A 26301-nucleotide genomic window follows, 5' to 3' on the forward strand; every position below is an offset into this window, starting at 1 on the left:
AGCGGCTGTCCTACTTAACTGCTATACAGTTCCCATTAATCTAGTAGGGCTGTGCATGTTGAACAATACAACTTCATAATACAGAGATGGAGTCTTCTTATATAATCAGGAAATGTTTGTCGGTTTGGCTAGCTCACTGTTCTGCACCTAAACTCTTAAACCTACAGACTTATAGATGTTGTCAGTAACCTAGAACAGGACTATCAGATTCCCAAGGAAATCGTGGAAGCAGATCTAACTTTCATTTGCCACTTTTGCATGCCCCAAGTGTTCCCAAAGAAAAGATACAATATTGCATTTTCAAACATAAATTAAAAAGATCTAATCTTTACAAATAAAACAGGAACTGCGATTGTAACAAAGATTTCTGTAATAAGCGTCATTAGAATAGTGCAAAATACAAACAATTTGATCATGGTAATTGTTCATATGCTGCTCAAGTTACTACTATTACTAGCCTCTGTGCTAAAGAGACCATATACGGGAGTACACATCTGCTCAGTCTGTTGGAATGGCCTAACCCAATATGCTGGTTCTGTATGTAAGGAAGCCAGGCTGAGTGCATCCACGGATGCATCTCCAAGTCTACAGCTATCTTTCTTCTCAGGATGAATGAAGGTAGGGAACAGCCGGACTGCATCTTACAGCAGCGTTCAGTGAGGACTCCAACAGAAGTGCACCTCTCACTAACTTCAGCACAGAAATAGTTTAAATAACCAAACGGCAAACGTATCACACTGTGCCAAGGTGCAGGACAGCTTTTTAATTGGACTCAAGCATAGGAGTAGTCTCTTTGCAAGCACAAAACTAAAATAATGTTCTGAATCTGTGTGACCCTGGAACTAAATTTGCAGACTACAGGGTGACTACGCCCATCAGGAATAAACATGTGCAAGGGCCATTCTCGCAACGGAAAAACATTTGCTAACCACCATTAGAAAATGAAGCCAAGTTCAAATGAGAACTAAAATGGAAGCTACATGCAAGCCGCATAACATAACTACCTCTTCACCTATGGGGGGCATGGGTGAAGTAGCACTTGCAATGAACAATAAGGTAGGAAAGGGCAGGAGAAACTCCCTAAGATTCAAATTGACGGTCTCCTCTCTTCCATAGGTACAACTCTGATCCACTACCATGGGTTGTTGAATTGCCCTGGAGGAATCCTGAAATTCACTCTGATGTCTGGACTCTGTCATCTTCACCTTAGGTACCACTTTGATGCAGGAAAGCAAAATGGGCTTGCAGTGTACCACTTTGATGCAGGTAAGCAAAACAGCTTGCAGTGTAGACCCATGCTACCACACACTCTCCACACACAGAAGTAACAAATACTCAGACAGTGTCCATGTTCAACAGGATGTATGACATTACAACGCATGGTTTTACCACGCATGCCTTTACATCGCAGTTTTTACAACGCATAGCGTTAAGGGGTGCTGGATAGTGAATAGTTTAATTTACTATTCCAACTCCAGTCCCCGTGGATAGTAGGGAAGGTGTTGGATAGTAAATTAAATCTATTCCCTATCCTAGAGCGCCCCCCAGCGCTATGCGTTGTAATGACATGCGTTGTAATAGTTGCGTCGTAAAGGTACTGCGTGGTAAAAGTTGCGTTGTAAAGGATGTTTACCGTTCAACATGGGGGGAGGTAAGAAACAGGTTGCAGGGGACTGACAAACCAATACATTTTTTTTTTTTTTTTAAATCAACGAGAAGTAAATTACTCTTCCTGGCTTATAGATTTAAAAAAATGCCTTGCCACTACAATCTTATTGCTGCCACCACCTACAGCACCCTGCAGCCCGGTCAGCTAACTGTAGTGACGCTTACTAATAAGGATGCACACAGAGTTCCCATCCAGACCGCAAAGCCCTGCTCTGGGTCACAATGTGTGCCACAGGCTTCAGGTGTACATGCATGACTGCTGGGTGTGCCGAGGTGGGGGTTCCAAAAACAACAGCACTTACTATGATGAACTCAAGACAAGGGCACACGCTCTCTCTCTCCAGGGCCATGCCCTTTCTCTAACACATCATCAAAGAATTTAATTCCAGTTTCCAATGCATGTGGGTTTATATTATCTACTTAGTTCTTTAGCATTAACTATGGGGAGGCCGGGGAGTGTATGTGTACCTGAAAGGACATTGAAACATTTGCAAAGTAGGTTTACTATTTTTATTGGCATGCATTTTATAGAGGCAAATTAATTCATGCTTTACTTGCACATTAGGGTGTACAGTGCTCTATAACCAATCTGGCCACGTCTGCAATATAATGAATGCTTAAAGTATTACAAATAAATGTGATGCTAGGACGCAAAATAGTGCAATGTGGTCATCCTCGGATGGCCATTTTCTGGCATCGTTCGTGTAGAATTTCTTTTCAATGCGGAAGACAATTATCCATTAACAATTCTTTAATCCGTAATGCGCTTATAATACAGAAGGAAAGCATTCCTTTGTGCTTCATTAGTTACTAATAATAAACCGTAGCCACATGCTCACTGGACGTCTGCTGCATGAAACGATTATGTAAGAGATAAACATGTGATCAAGCAAATAATTTAATGAAATGAGAAGTATTCAAGCTTTGGCCAAAGGTTAAAAAAATTGCAATTTAAGTGTATAAACAAGATATTTTTCACAACACTGATCGTTAACTAGTAATGGAATACAGAAAGGTTATGGTATGTGCTCCTTGTGGCCTAATTAATCACAAGAACGATCCAACAGCAGTGAAAAAACAAGCATTTACAATGCAATAGGTCTCGCATTTGCGAGAGTTTGGGCTATTTTTTCTTGTAAATGACATTGCCTTTTATTTATGTTTTGGTTTTTGAACATAAATAAAAGCCATTGTCATTTACAATGCCAATAGGTCAAATTCGCGTAAATGCGAGACCACTTGCATTGCAAATGCTTGTCGTATTCAATCACTAGGCACATCTGAAAGAACGGTTGACAGAAGGTACATACTTTGTTTGCAGTTGGGCCTGTCTCGGATATTCTTATGTATTGCCGAACCCATTAGGGGGGCTTTTGTAGAGGTGCAGAAGGATTGAGGTCCATAATATATTTGCAACTATTTTCAAGTATGCCTTGCTGCCGTGTTTGTTGGGTTAAGTGCTGTGGGAGATCTAATGTTGCGGTGCTGCTACTGCTAGTCTGTGGCCATGTTTTGGGGGAGAGGGATAGGGAGAGAGGGAGAGGGGGAGAGGGGGAGAGGGGGAGAGAGGGAGAGGGGGAGAGAGGGAGAGGGGGAGAGGGGGAGAGAGGGAGAGGGGGAGAGGGGGAGAGAGGGAGAGGGGGAGAGGGGGAGAGGGGGAGAGGGAGGGAGAGAGGAAAAAAAAAGGCTACAGTTAGGACAGTATTTACCTGTTAAATAGTCGTATACTCGTGCTTCATCAACATGTTCAATTATCTAGTATATCTCGCTCAAAGGAAATCAACCTACCGACAATATCCGGCTCTTTTATGGCGGCAGATGGGTCTTTTAAAGTCTTGGAGAAGCGATCAAGGCATTCTCGGCAAACCTCTTCATTTAGATTTACAGTAGCATTTTCATCTTCACTGTGGCTGGTGTCTGAATACAGTGGTTCTTCACTGACGTCTGACGCTTCTTTAGTGCAGTTTTCCGAGGTCCATGCTGCAGAATCATACTCTTCTAAAACAAGGGACCGCTGATGCTGTATTTGCAGCTTAAAGTCAGCAACAGTCTTCGTTGTCAAGTCCAGAGGTGTATCGCCTGGAATGTCCAAGTATTCGGAATGGGTTGATAAAGTAGCACTGTGACATGTGCGCTTTTCCACAACAGATTCAGAATGTTTTAAGTTGAATTCTGCGTTGTACAGAGAATCCCCAGGCACATTGTCTTTAGCCGCACTAAAGGTAGACGACTGCCTTGCTGAGATCGCACTGTAAGTGCGTTTCAGAACTCCAGTTCTACTTTCGTTGAGGAACAGATCTTGGTTCCTTCGTACTAACGATTTGTACCTGCAGGTTGAAAACAAGAAGTTCACTAGTTTTAAAGACTTGTACATGTGCAAACGAGTACCTTAATCTCACACAATTCACTCTAAAAAGCTACATTTCATATAAGTAGGTCGCCGATTCATCAGCTAAACAAACACGTTCCAGAAACATAACATACTGATTTGCTATCTTTCAAAAGTACCTCAATAGAAAAACTAATCTACTGTACAACAGATTTCACAAAAAAGAAATCAAACACGACAAGTGGCATACCGTTAGTACATGCTGAGAATTTACTTAATGAACTCTGAACTGCAGAAGTAATCAAAAGCAGTGGATGGTTTAGTATGCATGCTATGCCATACTGCAATGTAAATGTTAAAAGAATTGAAAAACTAAAAGGATTATGAAAAAATATTTTGTATCTCGGAAATATAACGAGCCCAAAGTCCCACCTGACTATTGATAGGTAGCTCTACCAGTATATGATGCCGAATGCTCAGCTTCAGGTATTGTCGTACAAAAGGATGCTCAAATTAAGATACAGGTTTGTTGAGCTAATAAACCAATAATCTATGGTTGCTGGTACACTAGAAGTGATATATGGCCAATTCAGAACACAAACTCATTAGGGTTTTCAATAACACTTTGTGAAAGGAGCCGCTCACTCGCAAACAAAGGATTTTAGGTGCAACTGCTACCTTTGAGAAACAACATCAACAAGCATTGGCAATGTCAATAGGTGTTGCATGTGCAAGATTGAGAGCTATTGTGATGGAGGGTAGCAGGATAAAGAGCACCTTCCATACGTTCTTTTACGTACCGACTATGATTTTGAAATCACCTGCGCCACACTATATAGTAGCAAGGTTCAGCCTCGAAATGCATCGCTTTTCCCAATCTGTTCTATTACAATATACAGTTTTCTCCAATGTAGTGAGAAAGCTTTTTTGAAATCCATAAATAGCACTACCACTCTAGGGTGTGGATCCACCAGCTCATCTTATACATGTTGCACTTACCTTATGTTCGTAGCTGTGCTAGGACCTTGGATAAACCTCCTCTGATCTGCTAGATCAATTGTATCAGGGGGTGGAGTCTTTCTCAAAATGTTATATTTGGTGTTCTTAACCTAGATGGAGCTGTACAACACCAGGTTTGTCGCACCCTTTCTCAGTTAAGGTAGAATCATCAATACAGCCTCTTGCGTCGCAGGGGGTAGGCATATTTCCATTCTTGCGGCATTGAACACAGCCATTACTGGCCAGCAAGTGTAAGTATGGTTCATAAACTAAACAGGGAGACCATCAGAGCTGGGTGTTTGTTGCCCTAGCCAGCCCCTAAATACCTGGAGTTTTGTTTCCATGAGATTGTAGTGTTGGTGTCTAGTGTGTTTTGGGGACTTTTTACTTTTGGAATGTGACACAGTGCCATCTGTGTGCTCATTGATGCTAGGCTGAAAGCATGACTGTTTTGATCCCAGAGCTCGATTCTAAACTCCCTGAATGCTAGAAGCCTGTCAAATATATCTGAGTGAATGAAGATTTATTTTCACATGTTTCTCCCCTTCTCTTACCACCTGCCTCAAAGGGTAATCAATTTACTCCAGTTAATTGTAAGCCCTGAAAATCTCCCAAATTGATTAACTAGATCAACAAGCCATAGCTGTATATTATCTGAATAAAAGGATAATTATATCTCCTCCCCCAAATAGGCCACACTTATCCTCCTTACTAGGGTATCTCTTCTTATCAACTTTACCAGGAGCACGAATGCTGGAGAAATGAAGCCATTGCTTCCTGGTACGCCAATTGAAAACAGTTGAATGATGAACAATTTTCTTATATATGAAGTTTTGTATATGTGCATTTACACTAATAAACAAGCATGTGCAATGCAATAGGTCTCGCATTAGGAAAGTTTGAGCTATTGGTCTTGTAAATGACACATTTGTTATTTAGGTGTTGGTTTTAAAAATAGCGAAATGAATAGCTTTGTCATTTACAATGCCAATACTTTTATCTTTTGCAAATCTGACACCTATAGCATTTGTAATGCAACATGTTTTGTATTTACGTGACTTAGATGTATTGATATTACAAATAAAAATGGCTTTTAATACTTTTAAATAATTAATACTTAAATAAAAGTTATTGTAATTTATAATGGCAATAGCTTAAACTTTTGTGAAGATTATGTTCAGTGTATTTTTTTGTGGCGAAAATCCAAGAACAGAAGTGAAATACTAACATCTTTTAGTGACATTTGTAATAAAGCTTGAAACATTGAGAGAACATATTCGAACCAGTTGTTGTTCAATGGTTGCACAGATTGATACTGTGGTAGCACATAGTGATGCTGTGGTGATGCCATAGCGAGGGCGAGGGCGATAGATAGCTAGAGTGAGAGCGAGGGCGAGGGCGATAGATAGCTAGAGTGAGAGCGAGGGCGAGGGCGATAGATAGCTAGAGCGAGGGCGATAGATAGCTAGAGCGAGGGCGATAGATAGCTAGAGTGAGAGCGAGAGCGATAGATAGCTAGAGTGAGAGCGAGGGCGAGGGCGATGGATAGCTAGAGTGAGAGCGAGGGCGAGGGCGATAGATAGCTAGAGTGAGAGCGAGGGCGAGGGCGATAGATAGCTAGAGCGAGGGCGATAGATAGCTAGAGCGAGGGCGATAGATAGCTAGAGTGAGAGCGAGAGCGATAGATAGCTAGAGTGAGAGCGAGGGCGATAGATAGCTAGAGTGAGAGCGAGGGCGATAGATAGCTAGAGTGAGAGCGAGGGCGATAGATAGCTAGAGTGAGAGCGAGGGCGATAGATAGTTAGAGTGAGAGCGAGGGCGAGGGCGATAGATAGTTAGAGTGAGAGCGAGGGCGAGGGCGATAGATAGCTAGAGCGAGGGCGATAGATAGCTAGAGTGAGAGCGAGAGCGATAGATAGCTAGAGTGAGAGCGAGGGCGATAGATAGCTAGAGTGAGAGCGAGGGCGAGGGCGATAGATAGCTAGAGTGAGAGCGAGGGCGAGGGCGATAGATAGCTAGAGTGAGAGCGAGGGCGAGGGCGATAGATAGCTAGAGCGAGGGCGATAGATAGCTAGAGCGAGGGCGATAGATAGCTAGAGTGAGAGCGAGAGCGATAGATAGCTAGAGTGAGAGCGAGGGCGATAGATAGCTAGAGTGAGAGCGAGGGCGATAGATAGCTAGAGTGAGAGCGAGGGCGATAGATAGCTAGAGTGAGGGCGATAGATAGTTAGAGTGAGAGCGAGGGCGAGGGCGATAGATAGTTAGAGTGAGAGCGAGGGCGAGGGCGATAGATAGTTAGAGTGAGAGCGAGGGCGAGGGCGATAGATAGCTAGAGTGAGAGCGAGGGCGAGGGCGATAGATAGCTAGAGCGAGGGCGATAGATAGCTAGAGTGAGAGCGAGGGCGAGGGCGATAGATAGCTAGAGCGAGGGCGAGGGCGATAGATAGCTAGAGCGAGGGCGATAGATAGCTAGAGTGAGAGCGAGGGCGATAGATAGCTAGAGTGAGAGCGAGAGCGATAGATAGCTAGAGTGAGAGCGAGGGCGAGGGCGATAGATAGCTAGAGTGAGAGCGAGGGCGAGGGCGATAGATAGCTAGAGTGAGAGCGAGGGCGAGGGCGATAGATAGCTAGAGTGAGAGCGAGGGCGATAGATAGCTAGAGTGAGAGCGAGAGCGATAGATAGCTAGAGTGAGAGCGAGGGCGATAGATAGCTAGAGTGAGAGCGAGGGCGATAGATAGCTAGAGTGAGAGCGAGGGCGATAGATAGCTAGAGTGAGAGCGAGGGCGATAGATAGCTAGAGTGAGAGCGAGGGCGAGGGCGATAGATAGCTAGAGTGAGAGCGAGGGCGAGGGCGATAGATAGCTAGAGTGAGAGCGAGGGCGAGGGCGATAGATAGCTAGAGTGAGAGCGAGGGCGATAGATAGCTAGAGTGAGAGCGAGGGCGATGGATAGAGCGAGGGCGATGGATAGAGCGAGGGCGATGGATAGAGCGAGGGCGATGGATAGAGCGAGGGCGATGGATAGAGCGAGGGCGATGGATAGAGCGAGGGCGATGGATAGAGCGAGGGCGATGGATAGAGCGAGGGCGATGGATAGAGCGAGGGCGATGGATAGAGCGAGGGCGATGGATAGAGCGAGGGCGATGGATAGAGCGAGGGCGATGGATAGAGCGAGGGCGATGGATAGAGCGAGGGCGATGGATAGAGCGAGGGCGATGGATAGAGCGAGGGCGATGGATAGAGCGAGGGCGATGGATAGAGCGAGGGCGATGGATAGAGCGAGGGCGATGGATAGAGCGAGGGCGATGGATAGAGCGAGGGCGATGGATAGAGCGAGGGCGATGGATAGAGCGAGGGCGATGGATAGAGCGAGGGCGATGGATAGAGTGAGGGCGATGGATAGAGTGAGGGCGATGGATAGAGTGAGGGCGATGGATAGAGTGAGGGCGATGGATAGAGTGAGGGCGATGGATAGAGTGAGGGCGATAGATAGAGTGAGGGCGATAGATAGATGTGTGAGTGGGGTGGAGCGTGGGGTGGAGCGTGGGGTGGAGCGTGGGGTGGAGCGTGGGGTGGAGCGTGGGGTGGAGCGTGGGGTTGTGTGTGTTTGTGAGATTGTGTGTGTTTGTGTGGTTGTGTGTGTTTGTGTGGTTGTGTGTGTTTGTGTGGTTGTGTGTGCGTGGTTGTATGTATGTGTGTGTGCGGTTACAGAAGGATGTATGTGGAAGAGAGCAGCAGATCAGCACAGCAGAAGAGAACAGGGAGTTAAAGAAGGAGGCGGATGGAAGAGAGCAGCAGATCAGCACAGGAGAAGAGAACAGGGAGTTAGAGAAGGGAGCGGGTGGAAGAGAGCAGCAGATCAGCACAGGAGAAGAGAACAGGGAGTTAGAGAAGGAGGTGGGTGGAAGAGAGCAGCAGATCAGCACAGGAGAAGAGAATAGAACTGGGAGTTAGAGAAGGAGGTGAGGTGGTAGAGAGCAGCAGATTAGCACAGGAGAAGAGAAGAGAACAGGGAGTTAGAGAAAGAGGTGGGTGGATGAGAGCAGCCGATTGCCAGCCATCTCAAATATTCAAAATTGCACACATTCTAAACAAAGTATATGACGGGGCAGTTTATGAATAACGCATACATGTCTCACACAAGACTACAAGAAATACTGAAATGAAATACCAACACTAAGCATCTGTGTAATACAAGTGACTTGAGTGGCTGAATTGTTACCCAGTTGTATTAGTCCTAGATTCCAACAGGGAACAATACAGTATTTACAATCTGGATGAGAACGGAAAAAGTGATTTAAATTAGGAAAAGAAAATGTTTCTACATCTATCCTTGACTTTGTACACCCTTTTTTACCTCCCATTATATTCCACCCTTGCCTAAATGTAGAAAAATGAGGTGCAACCTTACCAGAAACAGTGGATATCACAGCAGACAAATGAACTTCCAAACCTACTGGCATGGGTATTGCAGTGCATCAAAAAAGACCTTGCGCTAAATGTGCAGAATAGCAGACTGATAGCCTTCCCCAAAAAAAGGTAGCACATCAACACAATGTTTATGAAACCACAATAGCTTCCTTCTCAACACAGCATACCTCACCTAAACATAAATCCGTGACCTCCACCCTATACACAAGCCAATGCCTGCTCTCATCAATGTCAACAACATTAATTACATGTTTTTTTTTTTTTATTTAAATTTTTTTTTTAATTACATACTTTTGCTGCACTTGGGATAATTTTATTCTTAAAAGTCTTGAAACTCTGAAAAGAAATTTCAAGACTATCATCTTCAAATAGAAAAGAAGATGAAAGTAATCGGCACAACGAATCCAAAATAGCATATGTGCTCAACTCTCACTGTGCTTGTAACAACGAAAGAAATCCAGTCCGACTACCAGTTGACGTCAGACGAGGCACCAATATGGGAGGCATATTAATTTTTGCTTTAACATGTCTCAAATGAAGAAATACTACCAGTCTTACAATGAGAACAGCAAATTAATCCCTGACTTTTGAAGGAGGGGAAAAGAAAAAACACTTTAACTTTAAGCACTCAGAAACTATTAACTCAATTGAGCAGTGGTCTAGCATTTTCTAACTCACAAAGATAAAATTCTAATACAGATATGCACTACTTGCAAGTGACTCCACAAGTCAAAGCAAGTAAACAAACATTTACACTTTCTGGGCAAGATGTGACATGCGCTGGTTTAGACAAGTATGGGGAGAGCAGGGTATTAAATATTTGCTAAAAAAACTATGTACAAATGTTTCTTGCTGAAGAGTGGACAATAAACCTGATAATTTCCAATAGCGCTGCACACTATACAACTGTTACTTAACATTTGAATAGTGTGTCAATGCTGTATTTTCAGAAATATACAGTACAGTACACTACTTACTACAGTAATTGTTGTGAAAAGGTTAGTTGTGCGTGTTTTCATTCTACAAGTGACTAACATATAGGTACAATAAATAAAGATCAAAGTTCAGGGAAGTACTTTGGGGGTCTGGTACAAACCATGATCTTCGTGGTTTACAATATAGAAAATCATTATTCAATGTAACCTGTCTCAAAAGGTCAAAGAGGTGCATACTTTTATACTTTTGAATGCCCTTCATGAGGGGCAGTCCCTAAAATCGACCTACATTGTTGATTAATTTTTCTTCTTATCCCACTCTAGACATTTCAATAGAGTGTATCTCCGAGATAAACAGAGCTGCTAATTAACTATGTACTGCCAAGTGTTTGGAATGGATCGTATCATCCAAAACAACATGAATCTGGCCTGAGTACCCCATTGGTAAATGTGGGCAAGTTATTTATTTTGGATGGTCAGAGTAGAACACTGGCAGCTCTGTGGGGTTGTACAAAAACGTTTCAACACCACGAACGAAAGAGGTTGGTTTAGAGCGATGTTTGAAGCTCAGTATAGTGCAAAATGAAAATGCGGTAACAGAATATGTAAAGCAACCACTAACACTATCTGCTAAAGGCACAACCCACGGAGGCTGGAGAACATGAGCTACCAGCAGCGAAATTAGATTAGTTGAAAAAGTAGCAAAAGTACGTTTAATTAGAAAAAGGGCTCGGACACTAGTATTTTACAAAAAAGTAAACAATTGCGACAAATAGCGATCCAACAGTCTTTTTCACCACTATTCAAATGTCACACTGCACCAGTACGTCTATGTCAAAGTGCAACTGTTAACTTTGACAGAAGTGGAGCAGTGCTTGCTCCGTCGAACAAGTCGGTGGGTGTAGGAAGACCTTTAATCTGAGGGGAGAGAAGAGTTCCCCGGAGTCCTTGCACACCCGTCAGGGTTGCAGAGAGGAAGTAAACGGAGGAAAGCAAAAAAAAAAAGTGGTAGAAGGCCTATGATTGGAGCATTGTGAATGTAGCAACAAATTCAAGGGCACCATTTAGAATTCAGATGTACTTATTAGTTGCGGTGCTCGCGCTCGTTCCGCTGTTGAAACTGTTCTCTTTAACCCCTTTGCTGCGGCGGCTATTCCGCCGCAGCGCTACAGGGGAGGCGGGGCCGCGTGGCGGTCCCGTGCTCGTGACGGAACTGCTCCATCACGGCACTCGGGTGAGCTGTGCTTGTGACGGAATGGTTCCATCACGGACCTGCCCACCCATTAGAACGTCAGCGCAGGCACGGAATTCGCACAGCGCAGGCGCGGCGAGCGGGCCGTGACGGAACCGTTCCGTCACCAGCACAGTCCACCCGAGGCTCGTGACGGAGCGGTTCCGTCACGAGCATGGGAGGGGTTAAATTCGGCCGGTTCAGTAGTGCCAGGTTGGAGACAGCGGGGTTTAGCTAGTGCTGCAGATAATGTGAGTTAGTCACAGGAAGAATTACAACAGTGTTTCGGACAGGTGTGAAAGGCTGGTTTCTGCACAGGAAGAAGGCAGGGAGGGAGAGCAGCTCTGAGAAGAGACCCGGGCGATGAGAGTGAGCCATGGTTTAATCCAGTAACGATCGTAAAAAAAAAATAAAAGTCTTCGGAGAGGGGGGAGTGGGAGGAGAAGTAGCGGCAAATGGTGACCTGCAGCTTGGGAGGCATTCCATTGAAGTCTGGTGCTGCGTGGGGGGAGGTGGAGCAGGGGTCTAAACCCTGGACTGGCACAGACTTCTAGAATGTCTGATAAGGTTGTGACCACATAATCATTCCAAGTTACAAAATTGCATTTCCCTCAGATGAATAAGAATGACGATTATTTAAATTACAAAATAGCTTTAGATTGTTCTCTGTATGAAAGAGAGCAGTTGTTGAACGTGTCGTTGTGGCTGTTTATATAAACACATCATTTGTTCGTTTTAATGGGCATCTTGAAAACGAGTCTAAGGTGCTTAAAACCAAGGGGAAAAGATATTGGACAGAAAGAAATTGCGTGAAAAAAAGAAAATGTCAGTATTTCGATGTTTGAGGCTACCTATCGCACCGGGGATTTCTTAATTTTTGCCTTAATTGGTCTATTTCCCGAAACCGAACGCAAAAAACTGCTATAATAAAAATTAAAAAAACACACATCATGAGAAAAAAACGAAATAGGTATGGTGAACGATTTCTTCTTTAAAACGAGAAAAAAAGAAGGATTTGTATTAAAAACGCGCTCAGTACGCCCTGGTGCATTGAATTCAGGCTGTGTGGACAACGCATCTCCAATCGCTTTCTTTTCTCTCGTTTGAAATTTTAATACGATTCAATTATACGGAAAATTTCCTCTATTGCGTGGGACATTTTTTTTTTTTAAAACAACATTCTAATATCGGGAAATCCATCAAGTATTAATGTTGCCAACCGAGGGCATTATATATTTTTTTATATTAATTAGCATTTTAATGACTTGCGCTCTTCTCGATGCTGTGATGCTGATGGGAAGTATGTAAAATTAGGGCATTTGGAAGCTGACACTGCGGTGAGTGGCAGGTCGGAATACAGCAGAATTCAGTGTTTGCTGGTCCCACCTAAAAACCAGCTTGGTTCAAAGATTTGTCTATGAGGGTGGGGGGAGCAGCTCAAGTTAACTATTGTGAATTATCCATACTTGGTACACACTCCGTCCTATCCGAAATGTACACCCATCAAGCGCAATATTTGAATGAAAACGGGAGACAGCTTTCTGGATGAGACATTCCCGAAATCTAAAAATCGGGGCTGTTGTAGAAATAGAAGTGTCAGTCCCTCGTGCACGTGTGCACATGCACACAAGCTGGAAATATGGGTGTCGATGCCTCGTGCACCTTTGCACACGCACATGAGCTAGAAATATGAGCGTCGATCCCTGGTACACGTTAGCACGCGCACAGAAGCCCAGCTTGATGTCTGAAGCAATGTGCTGGTCTTATTGGTGGGTCTGTGGAAAGGTCTGTAGATGAAACAGTGTGTGCATGTCCTTATATATATGAGCATTCAACTGTACATGCCGCGGCTGCTAATGGGTATGTGTTTGCTATGCGGGAAAAGCACGTAAATGCGTCTGCCACAGATCACACGTTTCTAAGTAGCCGTCACTTTCAGGATACGTCGATGTTTTTGTATGCCCGGAGGGGTATTGTTCTAGAGAAAGTAAGCGTCAATAAATTAAACACACTTATAGAACATTAAATTCAGGTGACCGCAACATTCGCTGTTTACAGCACTTAGAACCGGCAAAAGTGCGGTATGAAGCGCTACAGAAAACAAGCTGCCTGTGGGAGGGAGGCTGATGATGTGATGACGGCCAGAAATGAGAAGCGGCCGTGAAGCAGGGGGTGGGGCAGAGGAACCCTTTGATGTAGCTCACGGCCGTGAAAAAAAGCAATTAGGGGGGAGGAGAAGTGAGGCCAGCGCGCACTGCGCACGCTGGGGAAGCCTGTGGGAGGGAGGCTGATACCTTTGATGTGGGGAAATGCGCGTGCTTGTGTCCACGTGACCCACGTGAACGGTCTTAAATCCGCCGATGGTTTGAGAACCTATTTTGGCTACTAAAATTCTCCCCTACCCATTCCTGTGGAATGGGACAGGCTCGACCTAAAAAGCTTTGGAATTACATTTTTGATAATGTTAGATATTTTAAGGAGCTACGTTTGAGCTTTTGATGTTGGGTGTGCTGAAGAAGAGTCCATATATAAAAGACTGTTTTTCGGGTTTTTTTTGGTGAAAGCTATTTGTGTCCAGTATTTGTCTCTGGAACAAAAAGAAATACAGACATCTCCCTGGCTCTAAAATCCCTGAACTGGTTACTGTATGAAGCAAGCATTGAATTAAAAATTGCATGCATGGCCGGGTGGCGGGGCAGGAGACCATGGTGCAGCCGGAATTGTCGTACATGTGGTGGAGGTGGAGGTGAAGCTTAAGGAATGGTGCAAGACAGTGCATTGGGGGGTGGAGGGGGAGTGCGGTTACTTAAGTATTATGATTTTCTTTTGCAAGACATGTTCAGTAAATGTCAACACAATTGTTATACTGTAAAATGTAGCAGTTGGCCTCTGGATTACAGAGCTCTGCATGATCTTTGAGGATTAACGCAATAAAATTTGTTTAAAAATAAAATTGCATGCATTACTTATAAAGTGCTACATTTCAATACCCCCAGATATCTGGCCCAAAAGCTAGAAAAATCAGGGGGCTGCAGACCTTTGCGAAGTGCGCACACCCTGCTTCTGAAACCCCAACGAAACAAAAAGAAAACGGGCTCCAGAGCTTTCTCGGTTGGTGCACCCAAGATATGGAATGATCTACCAGCGGATGTTAGTCTAATCTCAACAGCCTCCTCCTTCAAAAAAGAAGCAAAATCTTTTCTGCGGACTACGTTTTTACCCTAAGACAACATATCTATGCCTATTAAAATGTAACCATATCAACTACTCTTTATGATGCTTGACCGTCTTATTGCGGACTATTCTTTTAGATCAAGCTTATTACTCTATTTATTTTCATTGCTAGGTTTGTCATTCACACGTGTCTATTTTACCAGTCCAACTGATACCCTACTTCTCTTCATGTAAAGCGCCTTTGTACCCAATAGAGTTATGTTCGCGCTATACAAAACTTTATAAATAAAATAAATATTAGTGTAAATGACAATGTCTTTTACCCATGTGTTTTGGGTTAGACTGGATGTATGTGGTGTGCAGTGGAATATTGTGGGTTGGATTGGAATGGTTAGTTGTGGAATTGTGTGGGGTGGAATTGTGTGGTGTGTAGTGGAATAATATAGCATGGAAAATAGATAAAGGTGAAAGCTTCCCAGAATAGACAGGAAGACAGAGAAAGATATGTAGTTTGTGTACAAAGAGCTGAATGAACTCCATACAGAGGAGCAGAACAAGTGTGAAAGTAAGAGAGAAAGATGTGAAGAGCAGGCGACAGAGGAATGAGGTGTACACAGAAGACACCCCAAGAAGAGCAGGAGAGAGTGGGATTGAGGGACGGAAACCTTGAAAAGGCACTGGAAAGAAACTGTGCTCGGAGACCTGAAGTCAACCACATGAGAGAGGCGGGAAGAGTGCCTGACAGAGCAAGAGCGAGGGGTGAGAGAGAGAGAGGGACTGGTTATTATTCTCAAAGAAACCTTATTAACCTCAAATTAAGGCAGATATTCAAACAGGCAATGACCACCCACCAACTAACGGAGGCGGGGCACTGAGAATGGGCTCCGGACCGAGAGTGGCGTGTGAGCACACAGAGCGAAGAAAGAGATGGGCTGTGTACATCTTCCAGTTTCTGAGTATAAGTGAGAGCAGCACTGAGACGAGCGGAGGCAAGAGGCGTACTAGTGCACTGCGCACAAGTGCAAGACAACAAGTTTGAGCAGGCAGTACAGAGAGGAGATAGGGAGTGTGAGGGAGGGATGAAAGGGGGCAAGAATGAGAGGGACAGTGGGGGTGTGGGGGAGAGATGACCAGGTTGGTGGAAGTGCAAGGGAGAGATAAGAGGGGCAGTAAGATTGCGAGTTAGAGAAGACAGGGTCGGTTGGAGTGCGAGGGAGAAATGAGATGTGGCAGTGAGAGTATGACAGAAAGGTGAGCGGATTGATGTTAGGAGCATGTCCCAGCTTCATTTACCCAGCCCTACCCTTCCCCATGGGCCTCACCACAACAGCTGTCTGATTTGCAGGGAAGAGGCATACAAAACAAGCATTGGAAATAGTATAATGCAAAGCTAGAATGCCATACCATTAGCAAAGCAAATGGCTTTAACTTAATGAAAGGCGAGACTTATTTTATTTTTAAGGGGGTGAGGTGGGGGGCGTTCTCCAGAAGAAAAGCACAGTCCCTTTTGGCCAGGATACACCAAAAACAGACGGGGAAGCGGTCTGTCTCTTCCATGTAAACAGGCCGTTCCCTTCACTCCTCAGTTTTTGAAGCCAAGTAGAGAGGGCACTGATCGAGTGGAAAATGCCAATATCCCCAAGAATGAATGCCCCTAGCCCTGATGGGGGTAAGTATTAATAAGCTCATTTTTGTCAAGCAGAGACCTCTGTGTTTCTCACTCCTCTCGTTATGTTATCCAAGGGAACTGAGAAACATGGAGATAAAGTCCTTACCAGACAAGGATCACACAATGCGTTTACACAGGTGAGTAGAGATCTCACGTTGTCCCATGTTAGGCCTAATTAGCTTGTTTAGCTCTTTGTGAGTGCGTTCTAAGACTGGTTGCTCTGCACTTCCAAAGAAGCAAAACTGCAAGTACCACAATGCAAAGGGGAAGAACAGGACAGATATTCCGATCCAACATGAGGAATAAGTGGGGCACTGGGGAAAGGAAGAAGTCTACAAAACAAATAAAAATCCCTGTGCCACTAGAGAAAATTAAAACACAGCAAAAGATACAGTGTGATAACATTGCAGCTCTCAGAATACATGCACAAACAAAGTTTACAAAAGTGCCACAGCATGTAAACTTGTAATATTTCCCCCCCCCCCCCCCCCCCCCCACCACCACCAGCCTACCCTTGCCACTTGCAAGACCCATGTGGAGGAAAACATATATGTAAACATGCAGCTGTGCGGCAAGTGAACCCCATAAACAAAGGGGAGAGTGCCCCCACACCCGCTCCTCGGATGTTACTCACCACGGCTGGAAGTCGTCAGCAGGCATGAAGACGTGTGCTCTGTGCTGCTGCTGCTGCCCGCCCTCCATGACAAAGGGGTCTAAAAGCCACTACTCCGAGAGGAAGCAGGCACACAAGAGCCCGCCTGCAGTCCTGTGATCATGGTGTGTGTGTTTGCGCAGGGAGGGCCGGGCTCCTAGTCTGCCCCGGGGCAGAGGGGTGGCACCGCCACCCTATGATCGCCTGGGCAAACAAAACCTGCTCGAAACTGGTTGCCACGGCGCAGAGCTCACTGCTGCAGCAGTGCACATGTGCGAGGCAGAAAACCAAACCTCTGCTAGAGAAAAAAAAACGTTACACCGGGCAGCTGATCTCACACGGATACTACTGCAAATGGTCCAAGTCTGAGGTCTCCAAATCTGAGCAGTCTAATAAAGGCACTCAGATTCTGCGAAACAACGTGCTGGGTTAGGATCACACACTGATGAAACTGGAAAAGGCGGGATTAGAAGGAGGGGGCATCCAGTGGGTGCACAGTAATCGAACTACTACTACAGATGGATGAGTAATAGACCAAAGCATAAATGTGGGAAGGAATGTAGTCGGCAGGCTTAAAACAAGGGGATGATATTGGGGTACATCTGTTGGCGGGAATAAAAAAGGGAGTATGTCGAGAAAGGAATTTTAGGGGCTGTGGAGTGAAGACAATCCTACCTCAAGCGCAGTTAAAACAAATCGTGCAGCAAATCGCGCAGCTAAATAATTAACTAAAGAAGCCACGGAAGGCAGAACAAGCACGGTGAAAGCCAATCGTGCAGCAAATCGTAATTAAATAAACAAGCGTGGTACTCAGCGAGACCTAAAAAGCTGTAACCACGCCACTGTGCCAATGAAAAAAAGAAAGTGCTCACCCAGCAATTAGAAGGCACTGTGTCACCCAGTGGAGTAAAAGATCCAATCCCTCGGCGTGGCCTAAAGAGGACAGGGTGGCAACCAGGAGGAACAAAAACCCTTGAGTGCAATCGGCAAAGTATGTTTAGCATAATTACTGACAAGAAAAGACGCACGCCATTGAAACTTGCAGGCGGAGCGGAGACACGGCTTCTGGAACCGTACTGATTCCAAGAAGCCCTCGCATGGCGAGAGCAGCGTATGCGCGCTGCCAACGACAGGCGAGACCTAAAAATACCGCTCCTTGCCACACACAATTAGTCCAACTACCTTTCACTGCTAAGCAGCAAGAGATAGTTTGGTGCAATACATGTACCCATAGCAGGTTAAAAAGTTTAATTCGGACTATGTATGTCCAAGTGTATGTCTATATATGGATGGATGTACACAGAGGTGCATTTAAAGTTAGATTTAATAATTTTAAGCAAACGTAAGCAGTGTTTACACATATGTGCAAACAGTTTACGATAGTCCTTTGTAAGGCGCCCCTGCTAGTTTTTTCTGTACCCACCCCCTTAAATATCACTTTTTTTTTAAATAGGTTTTTATTGAAATTAACAACAAACAACAAAACAAAGCACAAGGCAAAAGTACAGTGATAGTGATTCCGGGTTCAGGTGGGAGCAGCTCCGAACATTACAAAACGTACAGTGTAGTGAAAAGCAATAGTGGGGAGGAGGGGGGGCAGCGAGGAAACAATGCAATATATACAGTCAATACAAAACAATGGGAATGCCCATTAGGGGGACAAGGGGACATCAGAGGTAAAGTCATGTGGGGGAGTACATATATTTCCACGATAAGCATTCCACTGTGACCAAATTCTGTTCCACTTCCGGGGACTGCCCCGAGACAAATATACTGTCTTTTCCCTAAACATGCACCAGTCCATATTCTCCTTCCACGCCAGTACTGTGGGCGGTCTGTGGGAGCCCCATAGCTGTGCAATATCCCTCTTAGCAATCATGTTGCCGAGTGTCGCCCAGCAAATCTGAGAAGCATTATAATCGTTGGGTTCCCACACATTCAAGAGACTGCGCCGGGCCTCGGGTAGAAGCTAAAAGAGTAAAAGAAGTGAGGTATGGGTGGCCAACCTGTGTCCAGGGGTAAGGATCGAGTGCTTGGTCAACAAAACTCCCCATGGAATATTTTTATATACTCTGCAAAAATGCTTTGTTAGTAATGGCTGAGTTAATGACTTAACCATTACACCATATCCGCTGAATGTACCATGGCTGGTTTGTTTTCTTAAGTGATCTTGCAAACTCAAACTGAGTCAATTCAAATATGCTCGGCTAAGAATCAGTTAAATTATTTTGGTAATAAAATCAATCGCACGGTCTAGATCCCTTGGAGTGTTTTGAAGGTAATTTCCTTGACTGCTCAATCCTACTCACTTTCGTGTTTTTTATTTTGCGTTGTAAGCAGGGCTTTAAGTGGGCCGGGTCTGAGCACCGGCAGTTTTTTTAAGGGGGTCTCGAAACGGGTCTCCATCGTGCTCGGTTTTGTGCCCTGGCACAGGCGGTCCGTTTTTTTCGGACCGCAGTGACAATAATCATATCGCTGTGCAGGTGCTCACCTCTCACTAGTGGATAAGTGCAGGTGCTCACACTGCTCACCTCTCACGAGTGGAGCAGCTATGTCATGACGTCATACCAGGTGAGCTGTGTAGGGGGGAGGGAAATCCTTAAGTGAGTCATTTTCTCTCTGGATTTCCCTTCTCTTTTTGAAACTCAGCAGCAGCAACATTGTCGTGGTGTCATCAGGGCTTCAAGTGGAAGCTTTTTTCAATATTATATAAAAGCCATAGTTGCTGCTTATTTATCTAATTCAACTAAGAACCACTGACAAAGTCAATAGTTCTGACTTCTTATAGGTATAATGTTATTTCTTGTATCCTATATCTGGATGCAATAACAGAAACAGCAAATACCAGTCGGGCGGCACGCTATATGCTAAGCACACATTTTTAGCTGTGTGTTCTTAAGCCACCCCCTTAATTACATTGGCCATCCCCTTTGAGAGACCCCCCAGTTTTTTCATCCCACTTAAAGCCCTGGTTGTAAGCATAGTCGTGAAAAGACATGGGGCCCTACCCCATTCACATTATGAAACAAGCCAGTCCCTTTTAGAAACCCATGGGCCTGGGGCAGAGTCATTCACATGTTAGCAGCATTATATGTGAGGGGGAAACAACCTTTACCGTGCAATGCCTTTACCACCAGCATTTAGCATGCATGCACCTACCACACATAGTAAGTATTGGCAAATACTGGTAGGTGTGCTTTGTAAATTCAAACAATTGTTTTTTTTTTGGATTAAGACAAGCCTTACAGTAGCCCCGAAAAAGTTTTGCAAAAATCATGGGAAAAAGACTAGCATAGGTTAAGCAGAAATGCTGGTGGACAACACCAGACCAATTGGCTTTGATAGTGCTTTTTATTAATATTATAAATATGTGGAGAGACAGTTTATAAAATTAGCTCTAGAGACAGACAAGTGCAGTAACCTCAGATCTGCCACAGTACTGTACCAGAGGTGGCTTTGATTAAAGTGTGACTACAAGCCTCTCTACCCCTGGCTTTGACCATGATCCAATAATATAGCATTTACAGAAACACAGACTAATCACTAGAACCGTATGTATACAGTGTGCATTAGGTGTGCATGGTTTGTGTCCTTATTACAGGATTCACTAGGAGTGGTACACACGTGGATGGACCCAGTGGAGTCCTGATAAAGAGCTATTAGGGGAACAGCTCGAAACATGTTGACAAAAACACATTACTGAGACAACCAGACTCATTAGGTCAGGTTTCTTCCCAGTAAACAACCCCTGATTTTTAACAATACCAACTAGGGGCGGGAATAAAAGAGTGGCCAACTAGTTAGGTATTTTTAGAATTTATTTCCCTTTCCACTGCACTACACATAGTCTACGATAAAAAATGCTCCTACGTAATTCGCAAATCGCAGCACACCTCAACCCGTAGAGGATTAGGAGGAACCCCAATGATGAAGCATGCCACCTAGGGGCAACCCTGTTGGGTGAGAGGTCTAAAGAAAAAAAGCCTTTTTCTAGACAAGGGATTACAATGAATTCTTGCTGTATCCTATTTAATTCCCTAAGGGCAGGTTTTCTTCTATATACTCGATTTTTGTCTAACTACATAACTGTCAGGAGGATAAACCTAGTCTCTACATCTGCCTCCCTCTCTAATTTGGTAACTAAAGATTTTTTACTCCTCAGACTTTTAGCAATATTCCACTCATACAGGATCGGAGCCACGTTTTGTAAACTATTCTAAGATGACTGATGTACTTTCTTATACTATGGCAGTGAACCACATGGATTTGGTGCATCTTAGACTTTTAGTAATATTCCCGTCATGCATATAGGACCGGATCCTAGTCTCGTAAACCATACCAAGATGGCTGACACATTTCGTACTAATGCAGTTAACTGCAACCTGCCGTAAATAAGTTTGCGTCACTTGCACATGCACAATCCTCTTTTCCCCCTTTCTTTTCTGAATACTTTGGGAATTAATGCGCCCCGATTTTGAAATCGGCCAACGAATGTGGCAGATCTGAGCCCCGGGACGGATGTCTGCGAGGAGATTTTGCAAAGCACAATAAGCCCACGTAGGGTAAGTGCACACACACGGACCAGTTTGGTCAGCTTAGTAGAGACTTTGCGACCGGGTTATATTGCTAGTAGATGCAAGACTTCGCGATTTATTTCTATCTTGTTGTAGATTGGACTGGGGAGCCCTAGCAAGGACCTCATTACCTAGAAGAGACGTGTACATTGTGGATGCTTTCCCTATGCATGCGCCCAACATGATTAGCAGACGCACATGATAATTTGCGGCTAGGCTTTCTACAGACGCGCTGCTGGAATTTTTCATAATAGCTGTGGGAGTGTCAAAAATCGGCCCCGTCCAGCACATAATTTTTGTAATAGAAAGAAAAGAGAAAACAAAACATGCAAAATGAACTAAAGATAGAAATACCACCCTCCCCTTCCCAGCCTTACCCTTCCCTAGGGTGCCAGTGCTAACAAATTATCCAGTAAGGTCCGAGCATTTGTGTCTCAGGTATGCTAGGCGGCAGTGCTGTGCTGAGTCTGTGTAGTCAGTCTTAAAAGTCTGAGATATCTTGGGCAGATTAATTCTGTGAACTCGTGACAATAATGCAATGAATGTCTTCCAGATTTCGCTATACGAATCGTCCTGTTGTGTTAAGTGTGAGAGATAGTCTTCCCATACCCAAGAGATGCCATTAGTGGTGTAGCCAATTCAGCCTAGTAGGGATCCTGTCTGAACCCCAATGTACCAATATGGATTGATGTGCTGCCCCTAGAGCTAATGCAATGTGTCAGCCTCTTCTAGATTCAAGCAGGAAAGTTTGAGTGTTAGGAAGGCCCAACACAACATATGCAGGAAACCTGGGGAGTTGGGTATCCAAATGTGTGTCGATGTCTGTCAAGATGTCTGTCCAGACCTGTGCTAATTTGGGGCATTCCCAAAGAACATGGAGAAATGTCCCTGGGTTGTTGCAGCCTGTCCAACAGCTATCTCTTGTCAGGGTTCTCTCTATGGAGGCGTAAAGGCATTAGGTACCAGTAAGTGGTCATTGTTGTTGCAGTTTCTATACTGACTGCGTTAGTTGCTGTGTGCCTGGCATGGTAGTAAATATCCTCCCACTCCTTGGTAGTGAAATGCCTGCCTATCTCCCCCTTCCTTCTCTTTTGTGCCGCGTTATCGGAGTCAGGCGGAGCTTGCAAGAGCATCGTGTATAATTCTGAGACAAGGCACCTGTCAATTTCTTTAGCCAGGAGCCATTTCTCAAGGTGTAAGGTGTTGCTGAGCAGCCTCCTTTGCCTCCCTCATCGTAGGGTGAATCACCCAATGTCGTATCTGTGTATACCTAAATCACTCGGTCTCAGGGATCCCATTCTTAGTAGGTAAAGGGAAAAAAAAAGATTATATTATATCTATATATATATATATATATATATATACACATATACATGTATATATATACACACATATACATGTATATATATATATATATATATATATATATATATATATATATATATATATACACACATATACACACATATACATACACACACACATTTACTGGAAAAAAAACATAAGTTTCAGGGACGTTATAGTTAGTGGAGATTTCACTCGTACAAAACCAGAGAAATTTGGCAGTTATAGTTAGTAGAGCTAACTATAACTCACGCCCCCGCAACGCACTGTGGATGACGTCACATATTACATCGCTCATGACATGCTCAGTGACATCACTGATGACATCTCAAATGACATCACTGATGACATCATCCAGTGAATGTGTGTTTCAGTAAAGTTTAAATATGTTATATAATTCCCAAACTTGCAAAGCACCAGGAGGTTCCTTTGCACACTTGTTCTAACAGGCCCGTTCCCTCCCTGTACCACTGTGCAAACGCACCCCCTGGCGTGTTGTAAGTTAGGGTATTAAGTCCTCTTGAATCCTGGGGGTCCCTGGGGGCCAACTAGCCCACAGGTACCTCCAGTAAGCACCACTGAGCTGTGTTGCACAGAGGTGTAAAAAGGGGCATGGCCTCTGACCACCACTGTGCAACGCAGCTCTGTGGCGCATTCTGGAGGTACCTGGTGGGCTAGTTGGCCCCCAGGGACCCTCAGGTTTGGAGGGGAATTAATTTCCCAACTTTCAAAGCGCCAGGGGGCTGGTTTGCACACTTGTTCTATCAGGCCCTGCCCCTTACTGCACCACTGTGCAAAAGCACCCGTTGTAAATTGGGGGATTAAGTCCCCTTGAATCCTGAGGGTCCACGCAGCCAACTTGTTGTTGAAATAGACACGTTTTGGCAAGTACCACAGGCACAGTACGAACTCATCTTTCAATTTGAAACCTCAGGTGTTCCACACCAAAGCGACTGGTGTCTGCTGTTACCCAGAACTTGTTTCATTTCCTATCTTCTGGGTGCCCGGTCCAAAGCGTTCTGATGCTATCAAAGTGCTTTATAGCGCTATACAAAAACCCCAAATTAATTATCTATCTATCCACCTCTCTATCTATCTATCTCTATCTATCTATCTATCTGCCCGGCCTGTCTATCCTGTCGCAAAGCGCGGGGTGATGGAGAATAAAAGCATGTATACAAGGTACCTTCACCTATATCATCTCTGATTCCCGCACATGGTTCTTGGGAAGCCGTTGGTTCTGTTAACATGTGTCTGACTGCTCTGAAAAGTGCAGGCTTCAGTGATTCAATTAATAACATACACGCGCCTTATGCATGGCAATGCTGCGGTCCTATGTGACTAAATTGGCATTTTGTGGCATGCAAACTATCCGCACCTATGAGTCTCCACCTAGGGGGCACTGGAAATATACAGCCATGTAACCCTTAAAAATGCTGTCCGCCTGACTCCCCCACCGTGCTTCGATGTTGTCAACACTGCTTCTACCTCAACATAGGCCTCTTTTTGACAGGCAAAGGTTCTGCGCAGCAATGCACTATCTTTGTAGTAAAACGGTCATTTGCAGTCAACTCTTTCCACTCGGTAACTATTGACCTGTTGAGTAATATTGACTTCAGAAGGATCGATACTTAATCGGCACCGACCAGCAGATAGAGGTGGATGAGTCAATTAAATCTTGAACCAGGCGCCAGCATGAAGCATGGACCTGGCTCAGCTCGAGGTTCTGTTGGAACCTCGAGCCTGTAACGAGCCAAGCTTTCATGTAGGCCTGGGCGGTAAATTTCATTCAGTTTGTGGAATTTGCGAAATTTGGGTAATTTTGCATTCCGCGGAGAACGCAAAATTGTCCAAAATTCTGCGTTCCGCAACATCGCGAAAATTCTTTGCTTGTTCCTGTTCTCAAATGCGTGTTAGCAAGATATTTCCCCCCGAGCACACAAACAGCTATTGCAAACAGTAAAAAAGCATCGCGAACAAGCAATTCCGCGTGTTTGCGGAGTTTCTGCATGTTCGCTGAGATTTTTTACCGTTTCGCAGAGATTTGCGTAACGCGATTACGCAAATTCCGCCCACCCCAACTTTCATATGGCGTCAGCCTGCCCTCTGGCTCCACCCTTATGCACAAAGAGGAAAACCAAAGCGTTCACGTGTGAAGTATAAAGGAGAGAAAAATAGCCACGTATTGGCAAATTTGAACAAAGTGAAAGCAGAGAGCCTAGATTGTGTTTGATTTAATAGACTATAATGTTGCTGTATCTTTGGGAATCTGGGCCACATCGAGGGGTCACGTGACAACTGACTTGCCTTTTAGGTCACGAATGGCACTATCTCCAGGGTGGTGGCGGGGCAAGAATAGCCATGCTCAAACCCTATCACTTTTAATAAGTATTTCTCAGCACAGCGTCAGAATGTGGCGTATGAATGTCACACCACCAACACAAAAGAAATACAAGTTTTTGAATTTTGAATCTTGTTTTACCCAATGGGTGTTGAATTGTTTACCTGGCAAAAATATTCAGGGCTTTATATATAATATATATGTGTGTGTGTGTGTGGTGTGCAGATGTTGAACAGTAGTGCGATGGGTGGGAAGTGGCTGTGGTGTGTGGGGGATGGGTGTGAGTGGAGGGTTAGGCTAGGGTTGTGGAGCTGTGTCGGTGTCTCAGGTGAAGTTAAAGTTGAGTGAGGAGCATGTGTGGTGTGCGGAGGCATCCGTGTGGTGCGGGGTGTGACAACGAGTGGGAGCTCACTTGGAGCAGTTGTGTGGGGCACAGTGTCAGATGAGCTAGGCAGAGAGAGTGGTGTGTGCGTGGGTTGAAAATGCAGGGTTATACTGGGGAGCTGGGAGAGCCTGTGGGAGCCTGCGAGTGGAGTCATGCCTGTGGCATGTGGTGTTCTGACAGCGTGGAGCATTGTTGGGGGGAGAGGGGGGCTTCTCACAGTGAACAGGCAGTACTGTTGGGTGGAGTTACGTGAGCGAATGGGAACATGGGCGGGGCGATATTCAGTGGAGGTGCATATGGGAAGCGGTTGTCGGGGGACAGATGAATGTAGTGAGTGAGGAGTGCCTGTGCAAGGGGGGTGTTTGGGGGAGTCACAGTGAGTGGGGACTGCTTATAGAGCTAGGTGTAAGCTTAGGGTTACAATAGCGAGTGGGGAGGACGTGTTTGGGATTGGCTGTGGGCTTTACGTAGCGGCGATGAAAAGGTCAGTGTTAGGACCAGAGAAGTGTCAATCATGTCCTGGGCCAGGAGCCCTTCCTGCCCACAGCCGCTGGCACGGTTCATTCTGT

General features: G+C 44.8%; 1 protein-coding gene across 1 annotated transcript in view; it reads right to left on the bottom strand.

The window, feature by feature from the left end:
* Window positions 1–26301, bottom strand: part of LOC144822710 (uncharacterized) — a 103555-nt gene that overhangs the window by 54040 nt on the left and 23214 nt on the right. The window contains exon 2 of the mRNA XM_078680517.1: window positions 3457–3995. Within this exon, the coding sequence (XP_078536643.1) occupies window positions 3457–3995 (539 nt within the window). The remainder of the gene's footprint in view (window positions 1–3456; window positions 3996–26301) is intronic.

Source organism: Lissotriton helveticus, chromosome 3_1 (assembly GCF_964261635.1).
Source record: "Lissotriton helveticus chromosome 3_1, aLisHel1.1, whole genome shotgun sequence".
NCBI classification, from domain to species: Eukaryota; Metazoa; Chordata; class Amphibia; order Caudata; family Salamandridae; genus Lissotriton; species Lissotriton helveticus.